This window comes from Xiphophorus couchianus, chromosome 7 (genome assembly GCF_001444195.1).
Source record: "Xiphophorus couchianus chromosome 7, X_couchianus-1.0, whole genome shotgun sequence".
Classification (NCBI taxonomy): domain Eukaryota; kingdom Metazoa; phylum Chordata; class Actinopteri; order Cyprinodontiformes; family Poeciliidae; genus Xiphophorus; species Xiphophorus couchianus.
In genome coordinates, this window is record NC_040234.1 from 33,590,845 (window position 1) to 33,606,999 (window position 16,155).

At 38.7% G+C, this 16,155-nt stretch overlaps 1 protein-coding gene across 1 annotated transcript in view; it reads left to right on the forward strand.

Moving 5' to 3' along the window:
* Positions 1-831: 831 nt before the first annotated feature.
* The window catches only part of efnb2a (ephrin-B2a), a 31,547-nt gene continuing 16,223 nt past the window's right edge, over positions 832-16,155 (forward strand). The window contains exons 1-2 of the mRNA XM_028022933.1: positions 832-1,633; positions 14,681-14,964. Coding sequence (XP_027878734.1) covers positions 1,521-1,633; positions 14,681-14,964 — 397 coding nt within the window. The 5' untranslated portion in view covers positions 832-1,520. The remainder of the gene's footprint in view (positions 1,634-14,680; positions 14,965-16,155) is intronic.

Genomic DNA, 16,155 nt, shown 5'->3' on the forward strand with positions numbered 1-16,155 from the left:
CGCAGCTTTTACACAAAGTGATTTTGATTTGGGTCTAAAATAATCTGATAACTTTCACTTTTCTTCAAATAATAAACTTATTCATGTCTGGATTTATATCTGAATCATTTCTGTTGCAAGATAATGACTCATAAAACTAAATAAAAACATTAACACTAATTTAAATGTTTTGTCTTATGAATGAAGCTGCAGCCTTCATGGTGGGATAACAAAAAGAAAAGTTTAAAAATAGAAGGAACCACTTTAAAGCTGCATGTGTTCTTGTGATTTCATCTTTATTTTAATTATTTGATGAGTTATAATTTTACTTTTGATGATAAAAATGTAATCTTCTCTGTTTTCCCCTGATAGTTTTGCCGCTAGTGGGCGCTGTTGGCTTTCAAATGAACTTGACGCGGATGAACCGGCTGCACGCGTTCGGTTCGGATGAGGAGTTCGGTTCTTTGGGAATCCTGCAGGAATCCAGAAATGGGAAAATTAAAATAACCCGGATGTGTTCTGCTTTCCTCACCTGTGCAGGTATTACACTTGACTTCCCTCCATCTCTCTCTCTTTCTTTCTCTTTATCTCTCTTTTCAATATTTCTTCTTCTTCTTCTTATTATTATTATTGATTAAAACAATTGTCTGGTGACGTGTCGCGTCATTAAAATGCTTTACAGTCACCCAGGAGCCGCCCGTTGACATTAGCAGGGCTCGGCTGTAATTTCTCACCCCGCCGAACCAGTTGCCGCCTCTGATTGACGGATCCGCTTCTTTTTAACTTCCACCAATCAGCGGCGGCGGTGGGCGCGGCCTGGTCGGGAGCAGCTCCGCCAAATATTCCCAGTCTGCGTCTCTCTCAGTTACTTCCCAGCCCGGCTTGAGAGCAGCAGCCGATCAGGCGACATCCTCCCTGCGTGCGGGTCGCTGTGCGGTGCGTTGCGGTGCGGGAGGACGGATCTGCGGGACTCTAATTCTCCGCCTGCGTGCTCGGCTTTCTTTCTTTTCTGTCCTTCTTTCCTCACTTTGGGAGTTTTATTTTCTTTCTTTTCGGACCTGTTTAGAATGAGAACCTCCATCCCAGCTCCTTTGGTTTCTCTCATCCACACATCCGCTCATTTTGTTCATTTCGACCATCCGACCTCATTGTTCCATTTTTGTGCTGCTGTCACCCACAGTTTGTCGCCCTCCACCTCCACCTCCAGCTCCAGCTGAACGCGGAATACCTCAGCCTGCTGCTGTTGGATGTTGGCTCTTTTTACGCAGAGGGATTTCTATTTTCTCTGAAGGATGATGGATCTCTAACGCGCTGCGCCCTGAATGAACCAACCGTGCGCTCTTCTTTTTTCTCTGTTTTTTTTGTGTGGAGATGCTCTGATCGGAGCTTGTTGGGTCCGAATGCGCTGGATCGGGATATAATCTGAAGATCTTTTTGTTTTTCTGTTGTTGTTATTTTGTTTTCTGCGTGGACACACACGGCTGTTCCCCCTCTGAGACGGAGTGTGCACCGCATCCATCCCGGAGGCGCGCGGGCTCACCATGGGGGACTCGATGTGGAGATATTATTTTGGAGTTTTCTTCCTCGCCTTCGAACTGGACTTGTGTCGGCCGCTCATTCTGGAGTCCATCTACTGGAACACGACCAACACCAAGTAAGTGCAGCAAAATGCGCACTCATCTTTGCGCAAAGAATAATTTCAAAAAAATTAACTGCAACATTTATTACCGATTTTTTCCCCTCTTCCTCCACCAAATCTGACATTTATTTTATTTTGTATTTCTTTAAAAAAAATTAATCCGCTCCTCTAAAGCTTTTCACTAAAATAGTGCATTCTGGTTGAATAAATCTACAATCCCGACCGTCAGTGTGCGCACATTCAGCAGGGGAATATTTACGCGCAGAGAGCGGAGACGGAGCTCGATGTGCGGAGAAATGACGCGCACTTTGCGCTGCGCACTGCAGGGTGAATACATCAAATGTCGCCGCCAGAAATATCAAAAATACACACAATTTATTAAAAAATAATTCCAACTTCAGGAATGTGAATGTATTGTGTTGGAGCGTGGAGAGAACGGAGCATGTTTCTGACTGTTAGTTGAGCTCCAGCGGGCCTCTCTGCGTGTGTGTGTGTGTGTGTGTGTCGAAATGTTTTCTCAGAACAATAAGGCGGATTTCAGAGAAATTTCTGCTGGAAATGTGGCCGCAGCGATAAAGCTTTAAACAGGCCGCTGCGCTAAGTCCCGTCTCTGTGCATAAAAGTTCAACTTGGGCTCCTTTTCTGCGTAACTTCAGGAACAAATTCGGCGTTTTCTCCCCCCGGCCGTCAGAAATAAACGCTTTAAGTCCTCTAGTGATGCCAGAAGACGTGTCTTTCTTTTCTCCTTTCTTTTTCTGTTTTTGCTGCTGTGTGCCGCTGCTCTCTGCCGGCGGGGGCGGAGTGGGTCCCGTCTTTGTGTCCGTTTAGTCACGGCCAAAACTCCAAACTTCAAACTGCGCCTCCCTGACGGCGAGATGGACTCAGTGGCGCAAAGTGACGCGCATTTTAAGCTCCGGACTGCGCCTTTACCAGCTAGTTTTGGTTCAAATCCGCGAGTTTGAGCTGGTGAAGGTTTGAGTGACTGATCACGGATTGGTGCTAAACTGAGCTGAAAACTGCGAGTTTTTTCTCAGCAAACTGTGTTTTTTATTATTAAAATGTGAACCAGTGAGTTTAATTTCCATTCAAACTCACTCATTTACAAAATCAGACTCTTTTCAGACGAATTAAATAAAATTACACAACAAATTTGCTGAAGTGAACCCATCTGGAGTTATTTTAACACTTCAAAATGTGAAAAAGACTCAGGTTTTTGCTAAAATAACTGATATAGGTCAGTTATCTGAAAATTGACTCGACTGAACTTCAGCTTTGCATGTCAAACTGCCTGGTTGTTTGAAATTAGTAGAAAAAGATTAATATATGATACAGAAACAGCAAAAATAACCATTTTAACGCCATAACTGGCAGATTTTTATAAGCTTTAATACTCTGGATGGTTGATCTAGATTTTAGGGAGGAACATGAGAGGCTAGGATGATGGGAAAGAAAGAGGAAAATTTGCAAAAATTGATCAAATAGTGAAAGAAGAAGCCCTTATAACCAAACCTGGAGCTGCAGATCAGCTCTAACTTAAGGAAATCAACTGGAAACGTGATAATGTGTCCACCGTTGGAGCGTGTGAGGCCTCGGGGTGGGAGTTTTCTGGACGAGGAGCTCAGACGTTGAAGTTAAATCTGGATTTTTGGAATCTATTTGACCTCAGTACAAAGTTTCAACTTGTTTTCAGCATCCACAGCACCAGAAACGAGTCACTTTGAATCAATTTAATCGGAACAGAGTGATTTTTTTCCCTTATGTGTCGAATTCATGAAAATCTGATTTTTCCTACAATCATCATTAAATGTGTCAAATATACCAACTTCCACCATTTTCAGCCTATAAATTAAACCCTATAAAAGTCGGATTAGAGATCCAGAAATCGGAATAAATACGTAATTCTTTCATTTTGATGAGTCATAAGATTCAAATTTAAAAAAACTCATTTACTTACAGAGTTACTGTAGATAGTGACAGCTGGGGACATGGAGGAGCTCCTGTAGCAGTCTGTCTTACTGCAAATTGGAAGTAGCCTCTGACTGAAGACAATATCCGCTATCATTTTTTTAAAAGTGTGCACCGATTGCAGTTTTCTGGCCGATCACTTCAAAAAGCCGATTCCGATTTAGGCCAAAACTGATATTTTTTGTCTTAAATGTTGCTAAAAATATCAGGAAAGTTGCTGAGTCGGCAACATTAAGGTGATTATCGTTAACTACAAACTTGCAGACAGGAACAGTCAGTCAAACCTCCGATAAAATTGGCTTCATGTTTAAGTTTCGGCACTGCAAAAACATCAAATCTTATCAAGTATTTTTGGTCTAATTTAGTGCAAAAATCTGAATACAGTTTAAATAAGACAAAAATGTACTTATAAGAAACATTTTAGCAAAATATATAAGCTTTTTTAAGTCAGTAATTCACTGGTAATGATAATATTTCATTTATACCATGAAAAAATGTCATGTTATAAGTAAATAATTTACTTCTTCATCAGTATTAAGGATTTATAGACCTTAAAAAAGGCCTCCACAGCTTAGTGGTAAGATTTGATGTTTTTGCAGTGAGTCGATCTCCCAAAGTTAAGGAGATTTTGGCTGAATTACCTTTGCATCCTTAAGTTTTTTTTTCTCCATTTTTATGTTGATTGTTTTTGGGTAAAAACAAGAATTTGTGAAAATCAGCTGAACGTAAATCGGTACAGGCCAAAAGAACCAGCAGATCGGTGGATCGGGTCGGTTAGCATTGGGTTTTTAGCGCTCTAACTTTTATGGTCTAAACTTTAAATCTCGGTTCCAGCTTAATGTGTGTGTGTATTTCTCCGTCGATTAAACCTCATTGTTGCTGGCCTTTCTTAAACGAGCCTCGTCAGAAAAACAAGAGAGTGACCCCTGCTCACATCGCCGCGCCTCCTCCAACCACTAATCCATTTTGTAGCTGGGAGGGAGAAACAAAAGAGAGCCCCGCTTTACACGGGATATGGAAAAGCAGCGCTGCCTCTCCTCCGCTGCAGTTCATTAAGAGATTACAGAGGAGCCCCAAAGGCCCTTTGTGACCGGGCAGCGGCGGGGGCACCTCAGGGGTCCTTTTCTAAACCAAGGATTTTCTTTTTTTAGTTGCATAAAAGTTGTCAGGTTTTTTTTTTTCTTTAAAAGAGGAGAATTAATCCAAGACTTTTCGTTTTTAGAGCCCGACTTTGTCTAAAAGAGAAGAAGAAGAAGTTAAACTGGGGAAGAGTTTTTTTTTTTTTTTGTTTCTGCGTCTCTCAGGGGAAGGAGGGTAATTATGTCTGGGTCTGGATTACAGGATGAAAGGTAGAGGGGAGTAAAGACCCCGTTTCTCTCTGCAGAGACCTGCATGGATTAACCCTCACTTGGTCTGAATCCGTAATGAACCGCTGCAAAAACGCTGCAAAAACACTGCAAAAACACAAAATCCAGCCATTTGGTCTCGTTTCATCTGAGCTCACAAAACTAAGATTTCTTAACTTTCTCTCATGTTTTCAGTGGAAAATCTGGAACTAGTATTTTTAAATCAATTTTAAGGAAATATTTAATCTTGTGTAGAAGCTGAAATATTTAAAACTTTAATCAAACTCCTAGAAGCTACTTGCAAGTTTTGTCTTAGTTTGCACAAGAAACATGACTAAAAATACTTCAATTATTCATTAATATTTATGGAAAAGGTTCAACTGGCAGATTATTTCACTCAGAACATAAGAAAAACATTTAATCAGAAGTGTAACAAATATATATAAATATTTTATCAATATTAAGTAACTGTTGAGGATCATTGAAAGAAAATGTATTTCAAGTGGACTAAGATATTTGCAAAAGAAACTAGACCAAAAATACTGGGTAAGATTTTGTGTTTTTGCAGTGTGTAATGAAAGAAAGGTCCCATACACTGTAAAAACACAAAATCTAACCTAACACTTGTGTGTAGTTTCTAGAGCAAATATCTTAGTACATTTAAAATAAGACAAAACTAACTCAAGAGTAACGTTTCTTTGAGATGTAGGAGCTTGTTTAGAGTCAATGATTCTTTAATAATGTTGTAGTTAAACTGGCAGATCATTTCAAATATCAAAATAATATTTTCCTATGTTATAAACTGCAAGTGGAACTAATACTTTTTAATCAATATTAAGGAATTATTGACTTCTTTATCTAGCTGGGAAGGTGCTTGTAAGTTAGTTTTTGCCTTATTTCAAGTGCACTAAGATATTTGCAGTGGAAACTACATAAAAATGCTTGGTAATATTTTCTGGTTTTGCAGTGTATTCGTGTTTTTCCACCTTTAAACCAGTTTTTCAAGAATAAAACCCTTAAATTCAGACCTGAGATGACGTGTTGGAGTCGGGTTGAGGAAAGTTTGATGAAGCGTTCAGAACAGGAGCTGGAAATGTGCGCACGGCGGCTCGGATGGACGCAAACATGGCGGGAAAACAGGTGAGCAGGACGAACCGGAAGCCTGACGAGCTTCGTTAAAACGTCACTGGATGTTTTTTACAGCCTGATCCGTGTTAAACCGCTCCAGGCGCTTTGATTCTGGAATATTTATGGCGGGATTGGATGAAGAAAAAGATGTTTTAGGAAGACTTTAAAGGGCCAAGCGTGCCTTGAAGCCTGTTGGTGGGCGGCGTGTGTGTGTGTGTGTGTGTGTGTTGAACACATTTACAATCATGAGAGGGAATGCTGTAATTTGTTTTCCACCCCTCCCTCCTCTCTCCGAGCGGTTTTCCGTGACCTTTTCTCTGCCTTCCTTCACTTTTATTGCTCCAGTCTGCAGCTTGCAGCCGTCCCCTCCCGTCCTCTCAGCCTCTCGTCTTCGTCCTTTTGGGACGTTTCAGGCGGTCGGGTCGCACCGTTTTTACCGGGGGTTTTTTTGGCTTTTTTCCTCTGTCAGCGTTTATCGAGCGTTCTTGTTACGCAGCAGTTTGCAGATCAGGACACGGCGTGTGAGCGGAAACATTGTCCCGGTTTGGATTTCAGAAAACAGCAAGAAAAAAAAAAAAAGAAGGAAAAACAGAAATAAATACGGAACAACACAACCAGGATTTTACTGCAAAAGCAAAAGCTTGCTCAAAACAAGAAATTTTTCAGAGTGAAATCGCACCGTTGTTTAGATTCCTTCAAATATTTTCAATCCGTCTCGTTAGTCTTTAACTACACTGCAAAACCACAAAATCTTACCAAGTATTTTTGTCTTATTTCTTGTGCAAATCTCTTAGTTCACCTAAAAAAAGTCAAAATTGAACTAAAAGTTGATATAGGATCTTGTTTTAAGTGAATAATTCTTGAATATAATTTGAAAAGTAAATAGTTCAACTGGCAGATTATTTAAATTATAACAAGACATTTTTCTATGTTGCAAGTGCAATAATCTGCAGGTGAATCTAGTAATTTTTAAATTCTTCTCAATAATTATTGACTTAAAGCAAGATCCTATTTTGCTTCTAAGTTAGTTTTGTTTTATTTTAAGTCTACTAATATATTTGCACTAAACTCGACCAAAATTACTTGGTAAGATTTAGTGTTTTTGCAGTGCATTTAGGTTTATTCATATTAGAGCAGGAAGTGTGAAACATGGCAGTCGATACTTTGGACTGAATATCTTTTACATTGTTTTTCTTTTTACAAATGTAGCTCAAAACGCTGAGAAAGCAAAGCAGACAGACAATAAATAGACTGATAATGACATGTAAACACAATGTACAAGAAACTACAAAATAGTTTATAGTTTCTTGTACAAATATTTTAGTACACTTAAAATAAGACAAAACTAACATAGAAGCCATTAGAACTAATAATTATTAATCAATATTAAGGTTAATCGTCTTTCAAGGTGTTGCCACTAGAAACGAGATCAAAAATTCTTGATAAGATTTAGTGTTTTTGCAGTGAACAAAGGTATTTTGCAGAATATTGGAAAAAAAAGCAAAAGTACAAAAGGAGGAAAAGCTCAGATATCAAGAAAAGATTCTGCTGCCAACGTTTAGGAACCAAAACGGGGAAAACATGTTGAAAATGTTTTCTTTGGCTACAAAAGTCCCTTACATGCAATTTCTGTTTCTTATTCTTTCAAATTCTGCGGATACAATTTCACTTGCATTTCACATTCTGCTGTCCAAAGATAAAAACCTAAAGATGTGTCATTTATTCATGCTGGCCTACAATCATCATTTTATCAAAACAGTTAATTTTTAGTTCACGTCGCACCACAAAAACACAAAATCTTACAATCTACTTTCTAGTGGAAACATCTTAGTTCACTTGAAATAAGACAAAACTTACTTAAAGTAACTTCGGCAAAATATGGGAACTTTTTAAAGTCAATAATTCTTGAATATATATTTAAAAAGTACTAGTTTCTCTGGCAGATTATTTCACTTATAACATGGAAAAACATGTTGTGTTAAAAGTGAAATAATCTGCCAGTTGAACTAGAACTGGGTTGCTAGGCGACAGGCTGGGCGTGGCTGTGGTTGCTAGGTAACGGCTCAGAATAAGTGGAATATTCTGCCAGTGGAGCTAGCACTTTTTAAAATCAATATTCAACAATTACTTACTTAAACCAGCTCTTGCATTTTGCTGAAAATTTCCTTCTAAGTTAGTTTTATCTTATTTCAAGTGAACTAATATATTTGCACTAAAACTAGGACAAAATTTCTTGGTAGGATTTTATGTTTTTGCAGTGTAAGATAAATTTTTAAAAGGTTCAGCTTCTGGTTTTCTGTTTTTATATAAAATATGAACTAAAGGATCCACTAAAATAAGAATCAGTACATTTATTCACTGAAAGACTTTCTCAGACACTAAAAAAGTGAAATATTGATTGTTAAAAATGGTTCAAAAACTTGGTCACTTGATTTTTTTTCCATCATTTCTTTTAAATTCAATCATTTGTAGGCAGGTTTTATGGTAACAGTAGCTCAAACTGAAGTAAAAAACTCAGTAAATTCACTGTGACTCGCAGAAAATATGGAACAAAGTACATTCCCTATCAGTTTAATAAATAGCTGTGCTTTTAAACGTCAAATTCTGTCTGATTTAGGATTTTAAGTCCCACAAATGAACCCAGATTACGACGGGTCTTCCTCCCAGGCTGGTGTCGGAGAATCTGGGAACAACCAGAGACTGCGAGGGGAAAAATTCACGAGGGCTGATCAAGAACAATGAGCTGCTTTAGATAAGATGAGGCTGTGGTCCATTAAAGGCTTTATGTGTAGTAAAAATGTTGTGGGAGTCCGAGTGGAGACGGCAGGAGAGCGGGAACACGATCCCCCTCCGAAGCACCTGTTTGGATCAGCTGCAACGTTCTGAGAGCTTTTTGGACAACCAGCTAAAATGGCGTCACGGCGTTATAATTTACATGGGAGACGGAACGGGTTTGTCCGGTGTCCTGGACCCCCGGAACGTTTCAGACGCAGCTCAGCAGCAGAATGCCAGAAAAGTGAATTATGTTCCTGTAGTTTTTGATTTCAGGCATTACGGACGTACAACTCCTGGAAATTCAGTCGGATCAGAACCCAAATTCCTCTGAAAAGTATTTAAATATGATCCAACAAGCTGCTGAATCAAACTCATCACTTGTTTTTGGTAAATAAATAATGATAGTGGAATATTTTTATTATTTTGGGTCTCTTTTTGAAAAATATTTGAACAGAAGCTGGAATGATTAATCATATTAATCGTGATTAATCAATTGTTGAAATAATCCTCAACTAATTCAGTAATAGTTAACTGAATAATGCAGACTAAAAATGGCACTTTGCTGAAAGAACAACTTATTCAGAGCCAAAGTTATACTTCTGTAAATATTAGGACTCCTAAAACTTCACCTCCTATTAAACACATTTTGTTTTCCAATTATTAATCTGTTAATCCAAACAATAAGCAGATAATTTCTACACTGTATTGATGTTAAATCAAGTAGAAAAGACCGAGCTTTTCATATTTTTCTAGACGTTATTATAAGTATTTTCTTAGCTGCTGATAATCAAGCTAAAGGGAATGTTGTTGTTGCATTTCAGGTGATAAAATGTTTATTTTCTTATTTAATTATTTGTTTATTTACATTTTTATGAGTTTGTGATATTGTACAAAAAGGGCTTAAACGGTTAAATAAAAAATATACAGAATGAATCATTTTTTATCAGATCAATTGATTAATCATCAGAAGAATTAGAATAATTGAAAGTTCCAGCCGTAGTTTAAGTTATTTTTAAAGTACATTGGAATTGAATAAAGTTTCACTTATGAACAGGTTAAACATGAACACATGAATAAAATGATGAGCCAAATATTACAAAATAAAATGTTTTTTTCTATTTGCACGATAATCTTTGGTCATTTTTGAAACGGTTTCTTGCACTTATCAGTTTAAACTTTGAGATTTTTCAGACTTGCTGCCCTTTCAGGAGAAGATTTTTACTTTAGAGCCAGAAATCCCCGTGAGCCTCTCAGAAATGATAGTTGGATTAATGATCAGTTTATCCAGTATGTCGTACAAACTCCTGTTTTTTCTCTGCGGACTCCGAGTTCCAACTTGTCTGGAATGTAGGAATCGAGATTTTCAGGTGGTTTTAACAGCCGCCACACAGTTTTTCCTCTTTTTTAAAAAAAATTTTTTTTTTACACTTTCAGCTCTCAGATCTGTTTGTTTCAGACAGCAATTACTTCATATTTATCCCACAGACATCCAAACACAGCCTGGAGGTTTTCCCACTCCGGGAAGCTTCACATCCTATCACCACCTCCTCATTTCTGCATACCGAGAGGATTTTATTCTTTATTCCCAAACGCACTCAGAGTGTCAGCCAAGATAACCTCGCAGCACGAGCTTCTTCTTCTCACCGACTCTGAACATTGTTAGTTATTCATTAATTGTTTAGGTTTGGAAAAAATAGCAGACGTCCAGAAAATTAGAGCATCCAGAAGTATCTAATTCTTTTACTCTTAGTTTGTTTTTAGATAAAATCAACATAAAAATTCCTCATGCATGAATTCTGCCTCCTCACAAGCAGGGGGCGACACCTGCCATTCAGTATCTGTTAAAATCTGTTGTAAAATCTTTTTTCTCGCTGGGTTTGAGGCTACTGACAGAGGCGAACCTACGAGGGGGGCAGAAGGGGCCATGACCTCCCATGAAAAAATGCTGAGCACTTCACTGGACCTGCAGAAAATCATGTTTGTTCATACTAAAGCATACAGAGGCAGAGTTGTCTTCTTCTGTCTAAACATAAACGTAAAAACCCAATAAATAAATAAATACATGAATAAATATATAATATGATTTTTTATACTGCATTTTTTGTTTTGTTTATTATGACAGAGTATCAGAAAAAAAATGACATAAACCAAGTCACAAAATTACGAGAATATCAAAATATTATGAGAAGAAACTCGTACAACAACAAAGTCAAAATAAGAGAATAGTCATGGTATTATGACTTCATAGATATAATACCGACTTCATCAAGTCACAGTAGTATGACTAATAATGCTACAAGTTTGAAGTCAAAAATAAAAAAACGTCAGAGATTAAGCTCAGAATAAAAAAAATTTGAAATTTCTGATTTGGAAAATTAATACATTTGCTAGAAAACATTCTAGAAAAATTTCTACTTTTTAAACTCAGAAATGTTCTTGTTTTTTCTACAAAGTTTCTGCGATTAATCTAAAAATGCATGACTTTTTCACTTTTGAAACACTGAGTTTTTTTCTACAAAAATTGTCGACTTTTGGAGCTCAGAAATTTCCTTCTCTTCTCTGGACATTTTCTGAGACTAATGTCAAAATTTCTGAGTTTTATTTTCCAGCAAATTTTTGACCTTTAAGTCTGAGAAATCTGTTGTCTTTTCCAAAATATTTCTGGGATTAATCTCAGTCCCAGTTTTTTGCCAGAAATGTATCCTCTTTTTTTGTCTGTCTACAATGACCCTAATACGCCGCTGCAGGAACCTCATGCTGCGCCGCATGTCGATGTTTCAATCAGACAAGTAAATGGACGCTGCACACATAAAGGCAGCAGCAGCAGCAGCAGCAGCAGCAGCAGCCTGGAGGCCAGTTTCCACTGACCGTCCCTCTGTCCCTCCGTCCCTCCGTCTCCTTCAGACTCGTAGAGGACGATGACAGATGGCGCTGCGAGGCGGAGACGTAGAGTCGCTCTCTCCCTTTGCCTGTGTTTCTCCCTGAGCCTGTCGCTGGATGCAGCGAGCCGCCGCTGAGCGCATCCCTGCGGGTGGCACAGGAAGAGGGAGAAACACCACGGCCTAGTTAGCTGCTGCTGTTTGTGACCCGCAGCTGCCTGAAGCAAACAAGGTGATGTTTGGAGAAGAAATGCAGCGGTTTTAGGAGCCATGATGGTTTATGCGATCATTTGGATTCTTTTGGCTAAAAAGCACCAAATGGAGGCAGCTCATATATAAATCCTCTTGCTGATACTAAAAGTTGTTTTTTCCCCATCAGCAAAGTCAAGATTTTACTCCTGAAATAATAGACTTTCTCTTTTATTCCCGTGGCTTCCAGTTAGATTCACTTTTATGGAATATTCTCAGAAAAGCAAGAACTTCTGTTCCAAATATATGTGAGGGAAAGACTCAGAATAAACACAACCAACCAACCTTGAACAGTTTAGTTCTATATTGATTACATTTTTTTTGCACAAACACATTCTTAGATAATGAGATTTTAGCTATTTTAAGACGTCTTGTCACTTTAAATCCAGATAAGCTGCTGCTGGCCATGCGCCCTAACGCAGCGTTTACACTCGCATGTGAAAATGACTGCAAACAGATGCACTATTATACAATTATACATGTTTGAAAAGCAAAGGTAGAGCCTCCTGCACAACCAACAAGATTGCAGCAAGTCATTTCTAAATAGTAAATCATCAACAACAAAAAAAACACTTCTCTTTTCCAGCAGCCATTGCACAGTGGTAAAACCAGCTGACCAAATGTACTGGAGTTAACTTGGGTTGCTAGGTAACAGTTCAGTGTGACTCAACAATCATCAAACATTGACTTATTATCCAAAAAAAAGAGCTTTTTTAATCTTTGTTTTAGATTTTCAGATTCAACAGAATGACACAAGAAAAACCTCAGCAACATGTTTTTGCATCTAAATTTCTTATCTGGTTGGAAATTGTGTTAAAAACACAATTTTCCTCAAAACATCTTATTGAAGAAAATTAATTCATCCTCCTTTTGCAAAGCATTTATGCTTTTTTTTCATTTTAACCCCCCAATTTTTTAATTAAATGTTTATTTTCCTTAAGAATGTCTGTAAGTGTTTTGATGCCTTCCATAAGGTTCATGATGTTTTGAGGTTTTACGACTGAATGTTCATCTTAAAGTCTGACATCGTATGTCCTCTGTTTCTGTGACATTTGCAGAAACCTTTTGCATTTAAACCAATTTCATTGCTGTAGCTTCATCTCCATAAATGCGGTTTATACATCAAAACGTTGCATTTTTATCTACTTTCATTCAATTTGTTCTCCACTCCTACAGGACTTATTGTTTTCTGTCAAATCACTCCAGACTGCAGAGAGCCTACACCAAAACTCTCATTAGGATTCAGCTCAGAATTCATATTTGTTGGTATCTGCTACATGAAACGCTCCAGGCACATAAAAATGTCCATGTAAGACGACCAGAAGTTTCCACTTCCTTCTGTTAAAAAACTTTTCACAGGCACTTTACTGTTTTTAAAACAGGACACTTTGTTTGAGCCTTTTACTCCTGTCTGTGCTGCTCCTCAGAAAGGGAGGGAATCTCCATAGCAACCAGCATTTTAACCTGACTCATCAGCTTTTTCTTTCTCATTTTTAACCAATCAGAGGCAGGTTCTGGTTCCTAATACCTGAAACAGAAGGAGGTTGATGTTTGTTGGATCTTTGGTCAGCAGATGCCTTTTCCGACTTTAGGTTGTTGAAAAATGTTCCAGTTTTTTCACTTAGTTTCCAAATGTTAACATTAAAATCAGTTTGTTTTCCCCATCAGTGGTACTAAATAGGGTCAGTATCTGATCGTTTTCAAATCGGTAATGTCGCCTTTAATCGGACATTTATGTCATTACAGCAGAAGAAGCCGGACTGAAGTGAACAGTGGCTGAATATCATAATTATGATATTATAAAGTTGGCAGTTTTGGTTTCTTTGTATTAGCTTCCTTCATGCTGTTCTGACCCTTGCTGACATTTTTTGTTTTGTTTGCGCATGCAGGTCACTGGGTATATAAACCGTCTTATTATATTCGCATTTAGTTAGCGTGAACGACCATGCGGAAAAAAATGTATTTTCATAAGAAATAATTGGAATTGAGGACCAAGACCTGCAGTGTGAATGTAGGCTATGGCTGAAAAACGCATCACAATATAAGCGTTTCATATTGATCAATATGAAATTATTGATTCGATTTTTGTTTTAAATACCTGAAATACTGGCGAGCTGGTTCTGTGACCTTTTCTGTTTTAACCCCAGTTTTCACTACATTGTGCTGCTGTTTATTTTAAGCAGTTGTGAAGAATTATTATTATTATTATTATTATTATTATTACTATTTTGAATACACAGATGAATCCTAACTTCCCACTTACAAAAACTATAGAACACTTTAACTAAAGAAAAACCTTAAACTGCACAAGTTACTCAACAAGTTGTTGCTAGGCAACCAGAAGTTACTTTAAAAGTTGTTGCTAGGCAACCAGAAGTTACTTTAAAAGTTGTTGCTAGGTAACCTGAGACTGAGTGAGTTAGCTGATTCCACTGACCTTGCTTAGCTAGCTGTGAGAAAGCCTTTCCTCTGCCTAGATTTCCCAGAATGCTGTGTGGTTCTGGATTGGAGTTCAGTGAAATGATCTACATTTTTTCACATCTATAATCTATTGATATTGATCACATGCCTGTCACTTTATTGTTATTGATTTATTGTCCAGCCCATATGTGAATGTAGCATCATATTCAGTTACGATGGTCAGCCGTCATCTAAAATGGCCGACCTTCGCCAGTCTAAACGTTACCACCCCAGTAACACCTTCCCTCCTTCTCTTCCAGATTTGTTCCGGGCCAAGGCGTGGTTTTGTACCCGCAGATCGGGGACAAGCTGGACATTGTGTGCCCGCGCGTGGACGGCGGGGTCGTCGACGGCGTGGAGTATTACAAGGTGTACATGGTGCCCAGGGAGCAGCTGGAGAGCTGCACCATCACCAAGGCCGACACGCCGCTGCTGAACTGCGTGAAGCCCGACCAGGACGTGAAGTTCACGCTGAAGTTCCAGGAGTTCAGCCCCAACCTGTGGGGGCTCGAGTTCTTCAAGGGGAAGGACTACTACATCATCTGTGAGTGTTCACGAACGTATCTGGGATACTAAGAGGACTAGGGCCACTGAGAAAATAATAATTACTTTCTCTTCTCAGAAATTTACTTTAATCTGACAATTCTGATTTAAATCTCAGAATTTTGACTTTTTTCCCTGAAATTCTGATGTTTTTTTTAAACAAAATTCTGGCTTTAATCTGAGAATTTGATCTTTAATCTCAGAAGTTTGACTATTTTTTTTCCTCAAATTTCAGATTTTTTTTCTCATATTCTGTCTTTAATCTGATAAATCTGTCTTTACTCTAAGAAAATGAGAGTTCTGATGTTTTCAGAAATCTGACTTTAATCTCAGAATCCCAGTGTTATTCTCAAAACTCTCACTTTATTGTCTCAAATTCAAACTTTTTTTCTCTCTCTGAAATTCTGGCTTAATCTGAGAATTACGACTTTGACCTCAGAAATCCGACTCATTTCATAATTCTGTTTTTCTTTGAATTCAGACTTTTTTCTCATAATTTTGCCTTCGATCTTCTGCGATCTGCAGTCAGAGTTCTGATGAAACATCAGAGTTTTTTAAAATTTTTCCCAGTGACCCCTGACCTTCCTCTAGATAATTCCCCCTCGGAGTCGATGTGTGTTTAGCTGGTGGCCAGCAGGTGTGTCCACTCCGCCTGGCTGATTTTCCTGCGATTTGCTAATGCCATCCTGAGAGGAAGCTCTGACGGGGTTTCTGCGCCGGCCCCCTGGTTTGAAACATGGGAGGCGGACTGAACCATCTGTGTGGCGCCGATGGGGGGCGGCTGCGTGTGCGGGGGGGGGTTGAGCTGCAGATCGGACCATCTGCGATCCTCTGCCACCGCCATCTGTGAGCTGTCACAGTGGGGAAGGCCGTATTTCTTACAGGGAAGAAAGGAGAGCGAGGCGTTTGCTTCAGACGCTGCGGTTTGATCCGCCGGCGCTGTGCATTACCTGCACGGCGAGGCGCTTCTGAACGTCGACGTGAGAGCAAACGGAGCGGATCGGGCTCTTCTTTAGGGTGATAGGAGGATGAGCAACGTCTAGCTTTACAGTTCTGGAAGTTTTTTTTGTTTTTGAAGTTTTAGTTTTGGAAAATCTCGCGTTTTTTTTTTTTTTTTACACCAGCGTACTCACTGGGTTTCCGTAGTTCTGTGATGTGAAGGGCGGCCATCTTGTTTGACAACAGTTTGAAT